At 39.3% G+C, this 19,939-nt stretch overlaps 1 protein-coding gene across 1 annotated transcript in view; it reads right to left on the bottom strand.

The window, feature by feature from the left end:
* The window catches only part of DNAJC12 (DnaJ heat shock protein family (Hsp40) member C12), a 34,078-nt gene that overhangs the window by 3,644 nt on the left and 10,495 nt on the right, over positions 1-19,939 (bottom strand). The window contains exons 3-4 of the mRNA XM_012762714.2: positions 11,855-11,994; positions 4,284-4,485 (exon numbers count right to left, since the gene is read on the bottom strand). Coding sequence (XP_012618168.2) covers positions 4,284-4,485; positions 11,855-11,994 — 342 coding nt within the window. The remainder of the gene's footprint in view (positions 1-4,283; positions 4,486-11,854; positions 11,995-19,939) is intronic.

The raw sequence follows: 19,939 nt of genomic DNA on the forward strand, positions 1-19,939 counted from the left end.
CGGCTCCCAAAAACTTCACTAGTGCCAGAAAGTTTTCTTTTAAAACAATACACAGTACTTTTCTTTCTAATAAAACCCCAACCTGCTCTTTGTTCTTTGGACATACCAAAGACCATCCCGGTCTGTGTGTATACCCTAAACTGCAATTCTGTTTTTGTATATTTTCCCAAATAAAATATTTTGCATAAAGATTCATCCCTATATTTTTATTTGACTTTGACATACTAAGATATATATATATACACACACACACATATATATCTACACTGTGGAATATTATCAGCTGTTTAAAAGAATGAATTCATTCTGAATGTAAGGCTCTAAGGAAAAGTTCCATAATAATAAAAGCTAACACTAAAAAAGTGCTTACTGTTTACCATGTACCTGGCACTGGTCTAAATATTTTATATGTATTAAGTTATTTACGCCTCAAAAAAAATGTTGCAAAGTAGATACTAATATTTTGACCATTTATTCCCACTGAACTGCACACTTAAAAATAGTAAAGATGGACCAGGCACAATTGCTCACACCTGTAATCCCAACACTTTGGGAGGCCAAGGAAGGAGGATCTGTCTAAATAAACCCTGTCTAAATAAATTGATGCAGAAAATGTCGGGCGCCAGGACACGGCCGCTTGCCACCTCCCTATAGCTCTGCATCTCCACAGGCCAGCGCTGCACATGACCAGTTGGAGGGCACGCTGCTGGGGCGGCCCCGTGGCAGAGAGCAGCCCGGGCCCCACTGCTGCCTGCTTCCGGCCACACTGCTTGTGTGATCCTGATTGGGTAATTCTTGAATCCCACTGTTTTTGATTGGATGTTAAAGCTTGTTGTTGATTGGATGTTAAAGCTTGATGTTGATTGGATGTTAAAGCTTATAGTTGATTGGATGCTTTTTGAGCCCTACCAAGGGTATAAAAGCAGGAGGAGAACAAGGAAGTGGGGGCAGAAGAGTCAGAAGATCGGAAGACATGACGAGAGCTATAACACTAGGTGTGCTGAGCCTGCTGTGGAAGAATAAAGGCTGTTCTCCAACTCTTCATGTGCCGCTCAGTTCTTTCCCCGGTCAAGAGCTATAACACTAGCTGTACACATGCTGCAACAAAATAAATGAAAAAGAAAAGAAAACTCAGACACAGAGAGGTTAACCAGCTTGCCCAAGGTCACACAACTCATTAAATGAAAGCTGGGATCTGGCTCAGGTCTGCTCTCTTAACCACTGGGTAACACAGAGCCACGTGCACAGTATAATCTCCCCCCTTTTTGGCGGGAGGGGGGGGCATTGTCTCACTCTGTTGCCCAGGCTGCAGTATAGTGGCCTCATCATAGTTCACAGCAACCTCAAACTCCTTGGCTCCTGTGATCCTCCTGCCTCAGCCTCGTGACTAGCTGGAACTATAGGCATGTGCCACCACACCCAGCTAATTTTTCTATTTTTTGTAGAGATGGGGTCTCACTCTTGTTCAGGCTGGTCTCAAACTCTTGGCCTCAAGCAATCTTTCTGCTTTGGCCACCCAAAGTGCTGGGATTACAGGCATGAACCCAGCCCCCATTCTTTATTTTTAAAGCTCTCATAATGTACCTACACTTTTATACATTTGTATTAGCATAGAGAACAGTGTGGAGGGAAATGCACCTGAGAATCTGCATCGGTTACTTCAGGAAGTAGAAGCAGAGAAGGATAGGAGACTGGGGTAGACATTGAGTTATTGTCTATATATGATTATTTGAATATTTTAACAACAAACCCATATTACTTGTGGGTTGTTTTCCAAAATCTAAATAACTATTTTGTAAAAAGAAAGAAAGAAAATTTCTGGCCGGGCGCTGTGGCTCACGCCTGTAATCCTAGCTCTTGGGAGGCCGAGGCGGGCGGATTGCTCGAGGTCAGGAGTTCAAAACCAGCCTGAGCAAGAGCGAGACCCCGTCTCTACTATAAATAGAAAGAAATTAATTGGCCAACTGATATATACATAAAAAATTAGCCGGGCATGGTGGCTCATGCCTGTAGTCCCAGCTACCCGGGAGGCTGAGGCAGAAGGATCACTCGAGCCCAGGAGTTTGAGGTTGCTGTGAGCTAGGCTGACGCCACGGCACTCACTCTAGCCTGGGCAACAAAGCGAGACTCTGTCTCAAAAAAAAAAAAAAGGCCGGGCGCGGTGGCTCACGCCTGTAATCCTAGCTCTCTGGGAGGCCGAGGCGGGCGGATTGCTCGAGGTCAGGAGTTCGAAACCAGCCTGAGCAAGAGTGAGACCCCGTCTCTACTATAAATAGAAAGAAATTAATTGGCCAACTAATATATATATACAAAAAAAAAAAAAAAAAATTAGCCGGGCATGGTGGCGCATGCCTGTAGTCCCAGCTACTTGGGAGGCTGAGGCAGGAGGATTGCTTGAGCCCAGGAGTTTGAGGTTGCTGTGAGCTAGACTGACGCTACGGCACTCACTCTAGCCTGGGCAATAAAGTGAGACTCTGTCTCAAAAAAAAAAAAAAAAAAAGAAAGAAAATTTCATAGAATCCTATGAAAAGAGCTCAAGTGAGGCCTCAGCATCATGCTTGAGTCTCTGAAGTGTCCCTCACCCACCCCCAGTTCTGGTAAACTCAGACTTGGTCTGAACCTGACTGAAACAGAAAGACTAAGGGAACCCCCAAGGGTTCAGGGAGCACAGAACTGAACATTCCAGGGCTGAAAGGAGAAACATTTGCAGGTTTGTCCATGTTTGCATGGGGGTGGGGGTGTTGTTTATACTCATGTGGTTGCTTAAAACACAGTTTTTCTACAATTTGGCTTCTGCTTTGATCAGTTTGTTATATTATAACCATGTCCAATTACCAGGCTGATGCAATCTAAGTGCAGACTCCACAGAGATCTCTTGGGTAACCAGCAGGGACACCTGAATCAAACTCTAAGAATCTTCATTCCCAGCAAGAAAAGAGCATGTAAACTTCTTCCCATAGATCCAAAGTGACTATTTCCAGAAAGACTATAATCCACCACAAACTATCTAATTATCTTCTTTTTTTATACAAGTGTTTGATGGAATCTTCTTCTTAAAGGCTGAATCCTAATGGAGTGCTATGTCACAACCCTGAGAATCAACAAATAAGAATTTGAAGGACAGTTACAATGAGTGTATATAACACACCTGAACTAAATTAACACAGTTGGATGGCTAGAGAGATGGGCAGACAGACAAAGAAATGACAACAGCTATCATTTACCCAGGGCCTGCCATGGGGGAATCACTGTACTAAGCATTTTGGATAGATCTCCCCATAATCTTCGTGGTGACTCTATGAGAAGGTGTGTTTTTTGTTTGTTTCAGAGACAGAGTCTCGCTATGTTGCCCAGGCTGGTGTTCAGTGGCTATTCATAGGCATGATCATAGCATACTATACCTTCTAGCCTAAAGCAATCCACCCACCTCAGCCCTGCAAGAAGCTGGAACTATAGTCATGCACCACAGTGCCCAGCTGAGAAGGTACTAGTACAAAATCCCTCTTTTATGTATGAGGAAGCTGAAGTCTAAAGAAGTCAAGTAACTTTTTCCAAGTAATAAAGATAATAAGTACTATAGCCAGGATGAGAACTCAGGTAGCTAGCGTAGCTTGGGAGCCAGCGGTTGAACTTCTATATTACCCTGTTTCAATGGATCTATAAATGATTCAGAATGTCTACAGAGCTACTTACAGATAAGATGTCATCTCAGGATAGTGCGATGGCTCAGAACACAAACTCTGAAGCCAAACTGTTTTGGTTCAGACCCCTTCCCTGCCACATACAAGCTGTAAGGTGACCCTGCCACCTTCCCTGCCACATACAAGCTGTATACCCTTGAGCAAATTACTCAGCCTCCCTGGGCTTCAGTTTTCTCATCTATAAATGAGAATAATATTGATACCAACCTCACAAGCTTATAGTGAGGATTAAATGAATTCATATATGTAAAATTAATATTAAATGAGACAATAAATGTAAAGTAATATATAAAAAGAGTGTTCCTGTGCGTAGCAAACATTCAATGCATGTTAGCTAGTGTTATTTCAGTAAAGCAAAAGACAATCTCAGAAATCTCTCAAAGTTTCCCTTGCAAAGAAATGTATGCATCTTCTGGTTTCTGTGTCAATGCTAAATATTAATAAACATCTTTTAAGATGCTAAACCAGTCCATAAATTTGGCACTACTGTGCAGATTGGAAAAGGTTGAGAATAAATGCAATATAAACCAGCTCTTTAATTTCAGAACTTTCCATTCTGCAAAGTTGTATGGCATGACTTACTTGAAGAATCTGGATTTTGCGAGGAGACTGACTTCTCCAGGGGCTCTTCTTTTTGCTCCATTTTCTCTGTGGTTGAAGTCAGCTCCTCTTTCTTTATTTCTCTTTGCTTTTTCCATTCCTCATTTTCAAACTTGTTAGCATGGATCTGGTCAGGTTCTTCCAGCATCAGGTCTTTTTTACTTTTGACAGCCCAGTGCATTGACTAAATTAATTAAAAGCAGAGATATAAATATTAAATCAACATTATATAATTTTCTATATTAAAAATTCAATGCATAGCAACATCTGACCTACTACTGTAATACTGATTAACAGAATGTTATATTTGACTATTAATCAGATATTCATCAATTAATCCAGATATTAATTAATCCAAATATTAATAGTCACTTTTCATCATACATACCTTTGTACCTTTTTAATTTTGTGTCCTGTATATGACTTTCCTACTAAAAAATTTAAAAATTAGATAGATGGATAGATGAATAGATAGATAGAAGAATTAACAGATGAATATGAAATGAGAAAGAGAGATTGTGAGTTTGCTGTGTCAAGAATATTCCAAACAGAATAATTAGCCCTATCAACCAAAATAAAGAACACAACTGCTGCTCAAAACCTTATCTGAATATTATGGGAAGCTATTCCTGAAGTACTAAGAGTACTTCACACTACCTCTGTTATCCAAAAGCCTAAGACTAAAAGGCAACATAGCCTTCTACACACCCTAAAACCTAACTATATTCAAGTTCTCTGCCCTAATCCAATCAAAGAAGTCACTTATTCCCACCTTCAATTTATCTCTTCCCAACTATAAAGAGGCATCATTCTGAATCCTCTTTCCTAAATATAACCCAGTCCACTGGCCAATCAACTCACTCACCCCAAGATCCAAGAACCACCCCATAAAGCAATCATTGCTACCATTCAATGTAATCAGCTCTCACACTAACAGGGGGGAAAAAAAAACTGAAGAAAACGCACCAAACCATTAACTATAGTTATGCCTGCAGGGCAGGACTATGAAGTTATTTTTTCTTTTTTCTTTTTTTTTTTTTTTTGTATCTTCCAAATTTTCTATGAGAAGATTATATATGTAAAGTTAGAAAAAATTAGATGTTAAAAACTAGATATAGTTACAATTGCAAAAATATATAAGGAGGGAGCTTCTGGGTGCTAGCAATATGTGGGCTGGGGGGAATGGTTACAGAGGAAATACTTCCCAACCATTTACTTAATTGTAAATGCAGATGTTATGCATTTCTCTGTAGATTTTGTTTCAAAATAAACATGTTAATTTTAAAAAGAGGCAATGGCCTTAGCTGGTGCAGAAAATAATCTGGCTTTTGCTTGGCTGGTTTGGGTTTATTGTTGCTTTGGTTTGGGTTTTAAGCATATGCATAGAAGAGCTGTGAGGCCAGCCAGTGGCTTTCTCTGTGGAGAAGGACATTATGAAGATCAGTGAAAATCAGAGAGTAAGAAATTCAAGAATTCAGGGCCCACAGAGCTGAAAATGTGAACTGTAAATATCACAAGGCAGCTAGGTGGCCTGTACATGATGCATTCATCTCTGTGCCTTAATACTTCTCTTTTGAAATCAAAGTGCCCAAGTCTGCCTTAGATAGGTGGTGAGGATTAGTGACTTATCTATAGCTAAGTGGGTTGAAAGCCCTCAGTGAAAAGATATTCTGAAATAGAAGTCTTACTCATCCATCTCCTTTATGAGTAAATCAGGATAAAGTATTTTGTCATCAGACACCTGTATCTGGCGATCCCAATTAAACAAATACACAGAGAAAAAATCCGAACTGTATCTAACCCCATATACAGATGCTTCTCATGCTTTGTAGTTCAAAGGACTCATATAAGAGTGATTCTAAGCAGCCTGGTTTGCTGGGACACAGATAGCCTGCAAATCACTCATTTCTGTGTTCACAGAGCACAGCACATTGTAGAACATCAAGCGAACTAGTCTATCATGGAGCAACTCATTTCAATAGAACCAGCATCAATAAAAAAATATCAAGTGATAGCAATTGTTATAGACTAGGAAGGGGAGCATATGTACAGCAAAATAATGAACTGCACAAGACAGAAAATCTTTATATACACGGAGTGAACTAACACTAAATAGACAGCAAGCCTAGGTGCAAAGACCACTAATCTTTCAGTCTGTGAAATTAGTATGGTGTTATTCTGCCTTCACAATTAACTTGTTTACCAGCTTTCCTTAATGAGTCTTTTTTTTCCCTACAAAGTCTTTTTCTTACATTCTAGACTTTAGTCAACACTAGGAAATAAAAAAAATTTTGTTTTACATGCCAGTAAACATTCGGACACATAGAAAAAAAAATCAGTTGACTCAGATGAGCCACAGATCAGCTGAATAACTATACAAAATTGACTGGTTATTATTATCCTGCATCACTATGAGTGAATTTTGTATTTGTCTGGGTGATTTCTGACCCGCTTTTGGATAACATCCAACTAGGACAGATTGCCTTATGAACCAGCAGAAGGTGTTGAATTGCAGACTGTTTCCCATCTGGCTGAGGAAACTGGCCACACAGGCTTAGTAGGAAGCTTTCCTGGTAGGTAGTCTGTGACCAGTTGGATTCACCCCAAGGATACCTCGGCCAGCTGGGAACCCAGAAACAGTCAGCAAACAGGCTCACATGGGGGTGACCTGAACACCACTCCCAGAAGCCATTTGTCAAGCAATCCAAATACCAAAAAATGTGTTTCTATTAATTGTTTATAAAATTTGTAGCAATTGATGTGGCACAGGACAGTTTAAACAGCTTATGACAATTTTTCTGAGGACTTCATTTTGACAGTGGCTTTGCTGCAACTATTTTCTCACAGCCATCCTTAAGCCATTCTACCATGTATTTTGGAGCTAGAAGGAGAGCCACTCAGACCCTGGAACCTTTTGGATAAAATCATTTAGCATGACAAAGATAAATTTACCTGAGATTCTGCCAGCTAGAAAGGTCTCTCTTTTCATGTTATGCCAGGATCCCAAAGGCCTAGATTACTGAGACCCTCATTTCATATCCCTTTTTATAAACCTAGACTATGTGTCCAAATTTAAATTTCCAACATATTCATTGACCTGGGTGAATTCTTAAAATATTTTTACAAATTAAACTATCGGGAGGAACTTCTAGAAAAGGAAAAGAAAAATAAATAGTCTGTGAAGTGACAGAGACCTGGTGTGGGTAAAAAAAATTCAGTTCATTCTCCCAGAACTAGGTATGGAAAGAAAAAAAAAAAAAATTCAGTTCAGTTCCATCACTGACAGATAATGGAAATGTGGCACCCCTGAAGCTCTGGCTCATGTGAGGAATTCTCCCAAAGGAGATTCACACATTATGATTCTGTGTGTGATTCTACAATAGCACATTGTGTTTTATCCTGCCTTCTAGATATGGGAACTAATATTGCTCCCAACTAATGATTTTCCTTCCAGAGGGATTATATCAATTATATCAATTAAATAAAAAGCAGAAACAGTGTTGATGATGTGAATGAAAAGGTATTTTACAAGATTTAACAATCTATAAATGTGCTGGGCATGCAAACATGCAGGTGTGTTTTAGATAAATGTCACCTGAAATTCAAATCCTAAAGTCATAACCATTTTATTGTCAGAATGGTATGTGTAATACAGTAGTCCACCCTTATCCATGGAGGATATGTTCCAAGACCCCCAGTGGATGTCTGAAACTGTGGATAGTACTGAACCCTATATATACTATGATTTTTCCTATACATACATACCTATGACAAAGTTTAATTTATAAATTAGGCACAGTAAGAGATCAACAATAACTAATAATGAAATAGAACAATTATAACCATATATTATTTAAAAAGTTACGTGGATGCTCTCTTTCTCTCTCTCTCTCTCTGTCTCTCCCCATATATCTTATTGTACTATATTCACTTATTTTTTGGACCAGGGTTGACCACATGTAACTGAAACCCAGGAAAGTGAAAGCACAGATAAGAGGAAACTACTATACATCTAAAAACCCAAATACCCTAATGATGATATTTATCTACAAAAGTACAATGATCTATTAGGTGATGAATAATATTAGATATGATCATTGCTATTAATTACTCCAGAGTAGTGAATGCAAAAGAATGAACAAATGAAATACATGCACAGAGAAAGCAATAATTAAAATGTTATGGAGAGGGGAAAGGCTCTCACATACAGAAGCTACTATGAGGAGTGGAACAGAAAGGAATGACAAGAAAGTTACAAAAAGTCTATCAAATGAGGTACAGAACAGGCAATGCTTGGTATATGGGATTCAAAATTCACTGAGGAGGAGAAACAAAAGGACATCACAAACAAGGTTTAGCCCAAACAAAGAAGACTGTGTGAGAAAAAATATCACTGCTGATTTAAAGCAGAGAGATAAGTATCTCGTCATTTTTGTACTACTAATAAAAATAAATACGGGCCGGGTGCGGTGGCTCACGCCTGTAATCCTAGCTCTTGGGAGGCCGAGGCAGGCGGATTGCTCAAGGTCAGGAGTTCAAAACCAGCCTGAGCAAGAGCGAGACCCTGTCTCTACTATAAATAGAAAGAAATCAATTGGCCAACTGATATATATATATAAAAATTAGCCGGGCATGGTGGCTCATGCCTGTAGTCCCAGCTACTCGGGAGGCTGAGGCAGAAGGATCGCTCGAGCCCAGGAGTTTGAGGTTGCTGTGAGCTAGGCTGACGCCACGGCACTCACTCTAGCCTGGACAACAAAGCGAGACTCTGTCTCAAAATAAATAAATAAATAAATAAATAAATAAATAAATAAATAAATACGAAACCAAATACTAGCCCAGCATACTACTTATTTTTTTTTTTTTTTTTTGAGACAGAGTCTCACTTTGTTGCCCAGGCTAGAGTGAGTGCCGTGGCGTCAGCCTGGCTCACAGCAACCTCAATCTCTGGGGCTCAGCGATCCTCCTGCCTCAGCCTCCCGAGTAGCTGGGACTACAGGCATGTGCCACCATGCCCGGCTAATTTTTTGTATATATATTTTTAGTTGGTCAATTAATTTATTTCTATTTTGGTAGAGACGGGGTCTCGCTCAGGCTGGTTTCGAACTCCTGACCTTGAGCAGTCCGCCCGCCTCGGCCTCCCAAGGTGCTAGGATTACAGGCTTGAGCCACCATGCCCGGCCATACTACTTATTTTTGCTGACAAGACAAATGATGCAGTCAGTAAGATCTAAAATGTAATTATTATTAAGACTTCAAATAGTTCATAGCTAAACTAAATTCAAAGCAGAAATGATGTGTTTGGAGACAGGAAATTAGTCTTTAATGGAAAGATGCTGTCTATATAAATTAAAGCAGGGATTTGGAGAAGAGTTTTTGAAAAATCCACAGCTAACTGGATATTAGCAATTAAAATTTAAGTGACACAGTTCAGTGGATCAACAAGACAAATAAACTATAAATCAGAAAACATTAGAATAGCAAGAGTCACTAATTTGGTTGCAGTTACAGTGTGTCACAGTTAGGAGACTGGAAAATATGGTTATGCAGAATTGGTAGAACAATGTTTAGCCAGTATCAAGAAGGAATTTTGAATTTACCACAATGAAAATGAAAAAAATCTTATTTTTGAATATGTAAAGTCACTATCTCTTTTGAAATATTCCCTCTAATAATTTTGTGAATGTGTACAATATGCATATGGTTAGTACCTGATAAATAATTATCCCACCTTAAAGAAACTGGTATGAAGGTACAGTTCTTTCCAAATGAGATGAAGAAAACAATTTACACTTTATGCAGAGTGGCTTTAACCATACACTTTAGAAGGTTTGCATTGCTCTTCCTAATTATTTCAAAGACCTTTCCTCAGTTTCACAAGACTTTTATCAACTATGAAGCAGGAAATCTATTATAAACCCCAAAGGGCTGTAATTTAAGAAATGTGAATCACTTTATAGACTAATTCTAACAACTGTTCCTGAAAACTTGCCTATAAGGTAATTTCTGTATTCTAAGTTTTATGTCATAGAAAAGTATTCCAATGGAAAGAATTTAGGTAATAAATCATGCCTAGGCATGTAGAAACCTTTAAAATTATGTTTTCTCAGCCTCTTGTTATGGCAGGGGGTCCATTGGTCGTCTGTGGCAAATGTATCTTGCTCCTGCTCTATAACCTATCTTGCTCTTCCTCAATAAACCTCATTTTCTTGCTTAAAAAATAAAATTACATTTTCCCTACAATATAGAAAGGTCAACATTAGGGCCAGGCACAGTGGCTCATGCCTATAATTTCAGCACTTTAGAAGGTCAAGTCAAGGAGGATCGCTTGAGGCCAGGAATTCAAGACCAGCCTGGGCAACATAGCAAGATTCCATCTCTACAAAAAATTAAATAATTAGCCAGACATGGTGGCAGATGCCTGTAGTCCCATCCACCCTCGGGAAGTTGAGGGAGAAGGACTGCTTGAGCCCAGGAGTACAAGGTTACAGTGAGCTATGATCATGCCACTGTACTCCAGCCTGGGCAACAGAGCAAGACTTTGTCTCTTAAGAAAATTAAATAAAATAAAAGTCAATCTTGGGCCAGGCTCAGTGGCTCACGCCTGTAATCCTAGCACACTGGGAGGCTGAGGCGGTTATATCACTCAAGGTCAGGAGTTCGAAACCACCCTGAGCAAGAGTGAGACCCCATCTCTACTAAAAATAGAAAGAAAATAAATTGGCCAACTAAAATATACAGAAAAAATTAGCTGGGCATGGTGGTGCATGCCTGTAGTCCCAGCTATACGGGAGGGTGAGGCAGGAGGATCGCTTGAGCCCAGGAGTTTTGTTGTTTTTTCTTTATCATATTATGGGGGTACAAATATTGTTAGGGTTACATGAGCCCAGGAGTTTGAGGTTGCTGTGAGCTAGGCTGACGCCACAGCACTCTAGCCCGGCAACAGAGTAAGACTGTATAAAAAAAAAAAGTCAATTTTGAACACAATGAATATGGAACAGTAACTATAGTGATAATTTTGATGTTTTGACTTTTTAATGGGGTGAAGAAAGATAACACCATGGTTTAAAAAGTCTAACAATTCTTTCACCAGAATGCATAATAGGAATAATTTATAACTTTCTTTGACCTAATCAGATGCAGATTCTTTAATGATAATTATAAGCCTTGAAAAGAGAATAAACTGATATGAACTATTAATAAAAAGATGGAGGAGATACGTCTGCAATGGTTCAAAATTTAGCAGTATATGAGAAGCACCTTTATTAGAACTCATAAAACAGTGAGTGATAATGGGGAGTGTGTATACATGGAAGCGAACAGCCAGAGAGACTGAAAAATGTAGGCTCGGGCTCTCTGGCACAAATTCATTGCCTCTGTTCTGGTCAATTCCCCCTCATAGGATTTTGGGGCTACTGAGTGATACACAGATTCTACAAATTTCTTGGTCTTCTCCCTCCTACTGCCTATGGACTCTTTAAGCTCCTATGTGAGTATAATACATGGAGAGTCTGCACTTCACAAATTCACATCATCCCCAGAGAGAAACCCACCGTTTTCACCGAGTCACTCAGAGCTTCCCACTGCTGGAATGGCATCGACACCTGGCTCCTTCGCCAGTGGTCATAGCGGGCTCGACTCTCTCCGTTGGTCAGAATCTCCTTTGCCTTCTGCAGTTTCTGAAAAGTCTCCACTGGAAAACAAATCAAGAGATGAGCAACTCCTCTCTCAGAAGGATCATTCTAAACTCCAAAACTATCAAACAAATCTCACTAGAATCATGACTTTGCAACGTACTAGCTATGTGACCTTGGGCCAGTTTACCTCATTCAGCTTTTGTGAAGTGTACCTTAAGGACAAGTGAGATCATGGATTTCCACGTGTCTGGCACACAGTTTATCCACTCCCTTCCCTGTGCTTCGGCGACGTGCCAGGTGCTGTTCCAGATGCTGATGATGCAGACGTGAACGACAGACATTATTAGCAGAAGAGAACGACAGACATTTACAAACGTTGGAAAAAATATGATTCTGTCTGCTAGGAAGAAAACTACCTTTTCTAGTGCTAGTTGTGAGGGAGGGTAGTGAGCAGGCAAGAGGCACAGGAAAAATGAAGACTCTGAGGCAGGAAGGAGTGAATAGTGAATTAGAGGAAGTAGAAATTGCCACTGTGGCTGGAGGACACAGAGCTGGGGAAGAACGATAAGGGACAGGGCTGTAGAGTAGGCAAGAGCCCCATTCATCCAGGGCCTTCCTTAGATGTCACCCTAAAGATTCTAGTCTGCTTTTCGTCATAAGAGCAATAGGAGGCTTTTTAAGTATAGTAAATAACATGGTCTGTGTTTGACAAACGGTAGCTTTGTCACTGCTCTATTTGGCCAGACGGCATACAATAGAAACTTTGCATGGTCCTGTTGGAAACACTTCCAAAGTCTCTTCTGCCCCTCAGTGAAGTTAAAACTTTCTGTGGAGCAGGATACAAGATCAATATACAAAAATCAATTGTGTTTCTATGCACTAGCAGTGAATAATCTGAAAATGAAATTTAGAAAATAATTCCATTTTATAACAGCATCAGGAAGAATAAAATACTTAGAAAAAATTTTAACAAAAAAAGTGCAATACACACACTAAAAACTACACAGTATTGTTGAAAGAAATTAAAGAAGATTTAAATAAATGGAAAGACACTTCTTGTCCATGGATTGGAAAACTTCATATGGTTAAAATAATAATACTCTCGCTGGGCGCGGTGGCTCACACCTGTAATCCTAGCACTCTGGGAGGCCTAGGCGGGCGGATTGCTCGAGGTCAGGAGTTCGAAACCAGCCTGAGCAAGAGCAAGACCCCGTCTCTACTATAAATAGAAAGAAATTAATTAGCCAACTAATACACATAGAAAAAATTAGCTGGGCATGGTGGCACATGCCTGTAGTCCCAGCTACTCGGGAGGCTGAGGCAGCAGGATTGCTTGAGCCCAGGAGTTTGAGATTGCTGTGAGCTAGGCTGATGCCACGGCACTCACTCTAGCCTGGGCGACAAAGCTAGACTCTGTCTCAAAAAAAAAAAAAAAAAAAAGTAATACTTTCCACATGTGTATAGAAATACACATTCAACATAATCTCTATCAAAATGGTAGTTGCCTTTTTATCAGAAATTGACAAATTAGTCCTAAAATCTATATGCAAAAGCCAACAAATGTTGACTACAATGTGGAGAAATTGGAACCCTTACACATGGACAGGTGGGAATGTAACAATGTTGTAGCCACTTCGAAAAATAGTTTGGCCTTTCCTCAAAATGTTAAACAGAGTTATCATATGACCCAACTATTAATATTTCAATCCTGGGTACACACCCATGAGAAATGAAAACATATGTCCACATAAAAACCTGTATATGAAGGCAGCATTATTCATAATAGCCAAAAAGTAGAAACAACACAAATGTCCATCAACTGTGAATGGATAAACAAAATGTGGTATTAATGTATCCACATAAAGGAATTATCATTCGGCCATAAAAAGGAATGAAATATTGATACATGGATGAACCTTGAAAACATTATGCTAAATGAAAGAAGCCAGTCACAAAGGCCACATATTGTATGATTTCATTTGTATGAAATATCCAGAATAGGCAAATCTATAGAGACAGAAAGTGAGTTGGTGGTTGCTAGGGGCTGGGTAGGCAGGAATGGGAAGTGATTGCTAATGAGTATGAGGTTTCTGCTTGTGGTGATGAAATGTTCTGAAATTAGATAGCAGTGATGGCTGCACAACACTATGAATATACTAAAAACCACTGACATTACACCTAAACAGGTGAATTTTATGGTATGTGAATTGTATGTGAATAATGCTGTTATTTAAAAAAAAACTATCCCTAGAGGGGATGAAAGCTTTGTATTCTGATTGTGGTAGTAGCTAACCAACCTATACAGATGTTAAAATTCATAAAACTGTGTACCAAAGAAGTTAGTTTTGCTGTATGATAATTTTCGAAATAAAGTTATTCTAAAACCATACCAAAAACCACATAGAAGATAACTTGTGAAAGGCCAAAGATAGAATTATAAATAGAAAACACTGTCATAACAACAGTTATCATTTATAAGCATAGATCACATATCTCTTTCACAACAAATTTATGAGGTGAGTATTATTATTATTATCCCCATTTTACAGGATCTAAGGCTAGAGAGGTTAATGTAACTTGCCCAATGTCCCAAAGCTTCAAGTGATGGAGTCATGATCCAAACCCAAGCCTGCCAGGCTCCCAACCTGTGCTTTCCGAGCTACACTTGACCACCTTCCCGCCCCCTTCCGTTTTCCTGAAAGCATGTTGTCCTCTAATCCCCACTTCCTCCTCCAGCATTCGTCAATCCAGGTCTTGCCCTTGAGGTGCTCAGAGTATAGTAATGGGGCAGACATAGAAACAAATCATTTCAATACATTGTGACAAAGAGAACTCTTGAGGCAAGACTGGTTCTTCTTGGAGAATCGGGACACATTTCATTGGTTTTCAAAACAACTGACTCTTCTCTTTCTCTCAAACCCATTAGTAAATCCTGTTGGCTCTACCTTCCAAAGATATCCAAGATCTGATCATTTGTCACCATCTCCACTGCCACCACCCTAGTCCATCCTCTTTGACTGAATTATCATAGCAGTTCCTTCACTGATCTCCCTGCCTTTGCCTTAGTCCATTTTCTACATAGCAGAGTGATCTTTAAAAAAAAAAGTCATATAAATATCACTTCTCTGCTTAAAACTTCCAGAGACTTTCCATTTCCCTTAGAATAAAATCCAAAACTCTTACCATGACTACCAGGCCTGACCTCTATCTATTCCTTTCTTCCTTCTCTGATCTCATTTCTTTTCTACTTTCCCCTCCATCTCCCCTTGCCCCAGCCATAGCGATTGCTCCTAGAGCACACCAAGCACACTCTGCCTTGGCCCTTGCTGTCCCTGCCAAGAACACTTTTATCCCAGGCACCACATAGCTCACTTCCTCCAGATGCCAGCTCAGGTGCCACCTCCTTGGTGGGGCCTACCACATCAGCCCACTCCTTTATCTCCTGGCCCTTTACTTTTCTTCATAGTACTTACTCCCTGACATTACATAGCTATTTGTTGATGATTTCTGACATCTACCAGAATATAAACTTCATAAGGACAGAGCATATCTGTTTTGTTCTCTGCTGCGTCTCTTCCACTACAGCAGTGCAGTAGGTGCTTAAAAAGTATCCACTGGATACTTGAATGAATGAATGAATGAATGCTTCCTATTTTGAGTGAATATAAAGATATTCTTATAGTGCTATTCCCCGAGCTCCAAGCACCAAAGAAACGGCACATGTCCTCAAAACATTTCGTGAATCAGGAACATTGTAATAGTATCATTTGGGAAATACAATTAAGATAACCCTGATAGTACTTAAAAATACCTCATGGGAAGTAATCAGGATGCCCTGAAAAAGGTGTTATGGTGTAAGACGTATGTACTGTCACTACTTACAGTTCTTCCACACCAATTGTGAAAATCCTCAAATACTTCCAGACTCTAGTTGGTCAAGAGCTGGTGTCCCTGAGCCCCGTCCCCCAAACATCTCTGCTTCAAGTGTTCCCCCAGCATCCAGGGAGACTGCCTGATGCAGCAGGGTACCTCCAGCACCCTGCTCAAAAGCTAGACAGGACAGGTACCTTATAAATCATGAACTATTTTAGTATCACCCCTGGAGGTGGTAGCAATTAATGGATTAAAGGGAAGACCCTAAAGATGGGAATATTGAAAGCTATTGGAAAACAAATAAAAGCATCTTGCCACAGCAGTTTGATCCAGTGAGCAATCCTTCCTGTTGCTGATGACAATGTAAATGTCCTGTTGTATAAATAATATGTCACTTTTTCCAATGAGAATAAAAAGCTTATTAAATTATCACCAAGGATGCACACGCCAGCTACTACTAATGCAGCAGTTGTAAAGATTTATATTTTTATCTATGAGTCACCTTCACTATGCGCGCATTACTGTTGGCCTCGCTTTCCAGAATTTCCAGAATGAAAGAAGTCAGCTTAGAATGATGCTGATGCCAATCCCTCAACAACAGTTGATAAGCAGAAAGAAAAAGAGACCTTATCTTTCCTGTAATGTGAACTTTTTTTTGTTCCATCCTCTTCACCACATTTAATAAAGACGAGTTTGGGTTTATATTTGTCCTTTAATGTATTATCAAATGAATCACACAAGATAAACATTTACCCGTTCCGGGAAAAGAGATCTCATTTTGTAAGCTTATATGAGCAAATGATACTGGAACTCTTGAGAGATATTCTGATTTAACTCCTGGATCTACCTTGAAAATGCAAAGGTTGTTTTAAATTTCACATTTCACAATAGAATTTGTATTATTATAGCCACATTTTAAGGTATACCATTTACAATTACTTGAGAAATATTAATAATAACAATAATGTGATGTCCAAATATGCTTTGAAAAAGATCTGTAGGAAAACACACCAACTGTTAATAGTGATTCTCTTCAATGTATACTATTTGGGTGATAGGTACACTAAAAACCTAAATATCACCACTATACAATTTATCCATGTAACCAAAACACAACTTGTACCCCTAAATCTATAGAAATTTAAAAAAAATAGTGGTTCTCTGGCAGGGCGAGATAAGAGCAGACTTTCCTTTTCAACATTATTTATTACTGCTATATTATTTTTATTCTAGGAGGAAAAAAGAAATAAAGAGATTTTAAATTAGGAAAATATCGAGCCATTAAAAGATATCAGTTAACAAAGAAATTTGTTCTTCCAATATACCCTTCTTCAAATATCCAAATGTCTTTGAAGTTTGCACATCAGTAACAAAAATATCATGTCTCAGGTCCTTAATTTAGTCTGAAACTTCCTTTCTTTGTAGTCAAAGAGAAGTTAATAATGTGTAGATCTGCAACAGTTACTGTCACAAGCACAGGAGGCTAGGGTGAACACCAGCGTGGAGCTTCTAGACTCTTCTAGGCTTAGTGACACAATTTCTGTAGCACAACCAGCCCTGCCTACATCACCTACACCTGGAAAGGGGAAGGGATTTCCGACAGCCTTAGAATTAGATTTGCTTATGAATAAAATAAAGATCTTCAATGGTTACTTAACCAAAAAAAACTATCCCATTTGGTTAAATTTTTACCTCTGGCTGCCACATGAAAACAAAGAAAGAAAGTCCACTGAATCATAATTGCCAACATCCAGTGAGCACTTCCCACATGCAGGATACCTCATTTAATCTTCACAGCAGACATAGGAAGCAATATGCTATTAGTCTATCCATTTTACCTATGAGAACACTGAGGCTCTGAGAGGTTGCCCAAGGTCAACTCGCTCACAAGTAGGAGATGGGAACAATCCAGACAGACAGGCCTGTGTTCATATCCACTACTCCATCATGCTAACAAGTCAGTAATTTCCATGGCAACAGTTGAGACTACATTTAGTGGACCAGAAAGGTATATACACAAGTTTCATTTCTTCTACCTGCAGTTCCTCTATAGGCTAGCCTTTCACCCTAATGAGGATATGTTTTGAAATCTGTCCATTATATTCTGATTTTCTGTCAGGTTAAAATTCAGTATTTGTTTGAATTGTTTTTTAATTTTAAAATGTTTTTATCAATAATTTTAATCTTTTTCCAAGTGTGTACATAACCACTTAAGTTTTCAGAAAGTCATATTAATTCAAATTGAGTAAATGGATGGATGCTTACATAGATTAAAAAAATCTCTACCCAAAGGTTGAATCATACATCAACTGCACGCCTGACAACAGAAGATATTGATGTTCGTGTACCTTTTCATTTTAAACAATGTTTACACAGTCCAGTGTTTCTCTGAACAAGAAGCCTTGAGGCAGCCCATACACGAAAACCCCCATCACTATGGCAACTAGAAATGGCAATGACTGCACAGTGATTCATCATGTATCGTGAATAAAAATTGTTTGTCAGGGACAGAGGAACAACTCGGAGTCATGCTTCACTGGAAAAGAACCCAGTTAAAGAATAACCAGGGACACTGGTTGTTTTTAAGTGTTTATCAAATTTTTATAATTTTATGCAGGGACAGCTATCTTAATCTTAACTCCAGTTCAGAGAGGTATTTAATCTGTATCCTAAAGAAATGCTCATGCATTCATTCATTCACTCATTCAAGAAATTATATCAGAGTAGGTGTCCTCTGCAAGTGATGTGCTCAGTACGGGGCATTCCACTGTGAACAAGGCAAGCAGTTGTGTCTGTCTCACTGAGCTTCCAGTCTAACTAATAAGCAAACAAGCAATAAGGAGAAGGTGTGATACATAGTCTGCTGCCTGACGTACACAGTGCTCTGAGTAGCCAGGGCACACAGGACTTCTCAGAGGCAGTGATGCTAAGCTGAGACCTGACCCAGAAGCACAACCAGCCAAGCCAAGCAGGCAGGGAGGCGTGCAGGGCTCAAGGATGTTCCAGGCAGAGGAAGCAGCAAGCATAGAGGACTGGAGAGTAGAAAGAACAGAGCACATTAAAGATCCAGCATAGCTCTGAGTGACTGAAACATGGAGTCGTAGGCATGGTGGTAAAGAGAAAAGGGGGATAAAGAATTAAGAGGGTACACAGCATGAAGGGGCTTGTGCCTCCGGGCCCAACAATGACAAAGGATGAACTATTGCTAAGGGTGCAATGTGTGTGAATCTCACAGACGTAATGCAAAGTGAAAGCAGCCACACACACTGTATGATTCTATATATATGAAATTCAAAACTAGGCAAAACTCATCTATGATGATAGAGATCCAAAAATGGGAGAGGGTGCTGACTTTGAACAGGGCATGAAAAGGGATTTCTGGGTTGCTGATAATGTTCTACTCTTCTTCTGGGCAGTGATTAAACTAGGTATACATATGCTAGTTATACAAATTTATCAAGCTTATACTTATGATTTGTTCATGTTACCTTAAATAAATTAATAAGAAGAGAAAAAAATCAAATGAGCAAAATAATAGTAAAATATCTAACAAAAGATGACCTCATATATTGGAAAATTATTCATTTATATAGACAGGGATCAGTGATTTCTAGAGAAAATTAATAAGGAGCTTTAAGACAAGGAAAAAATGTCTAAACAAAGATGAGTTTGGGTTTGTGCAATGTGGAGTTATAGATAGGTCTTAGTTTGATATTTTCATTATAGAAAAAATCACATAAATATACATACTATATGCATATAGTAAACAAAATCATCAAATTTAAGATCTAATATTTACCGGCTGGGCATGGTGCCTCACGCCTGTAATCCTAGCACTCTTGGGAGGCCAAGGCAGGTGGCTCACTCAAGGTCAGGAGTTCGAGACCACCCTGAGCAATAGCGAGACCCCATCTCTACTGAAAATAGAAAGAAATTAATTGGCCAACTAAAAATATATAGAAAAAATTAGCTGCACATGGTGGCACAAGCCTGTAGTCCCAGCTACTCAGGAGGCTGAGGCAGAAGGATCGCTTGAGCCCAGGAGTTGGAGGTTGCTGTGAGCTAGTCTGACACCACAGCACTCTAGCCTGGGCAACAGAGTGAGACTCTGTCTCAAAAACGACAACA

This window comes from Microcebus murinus, chromosome 14, assembly GCF_040939455.1.
Source record: "Microcebus murinus isolate Inina chromosome 14, M.murinus_Inina_mat1.0, whole genome shotgun sequence".
Taxonomy (NCBI): Eukaryota; Metazoa; Chordata; class Mammalia; order Primates; family Cheirogaleidae; genus Microcebus; species Microcebus murinus.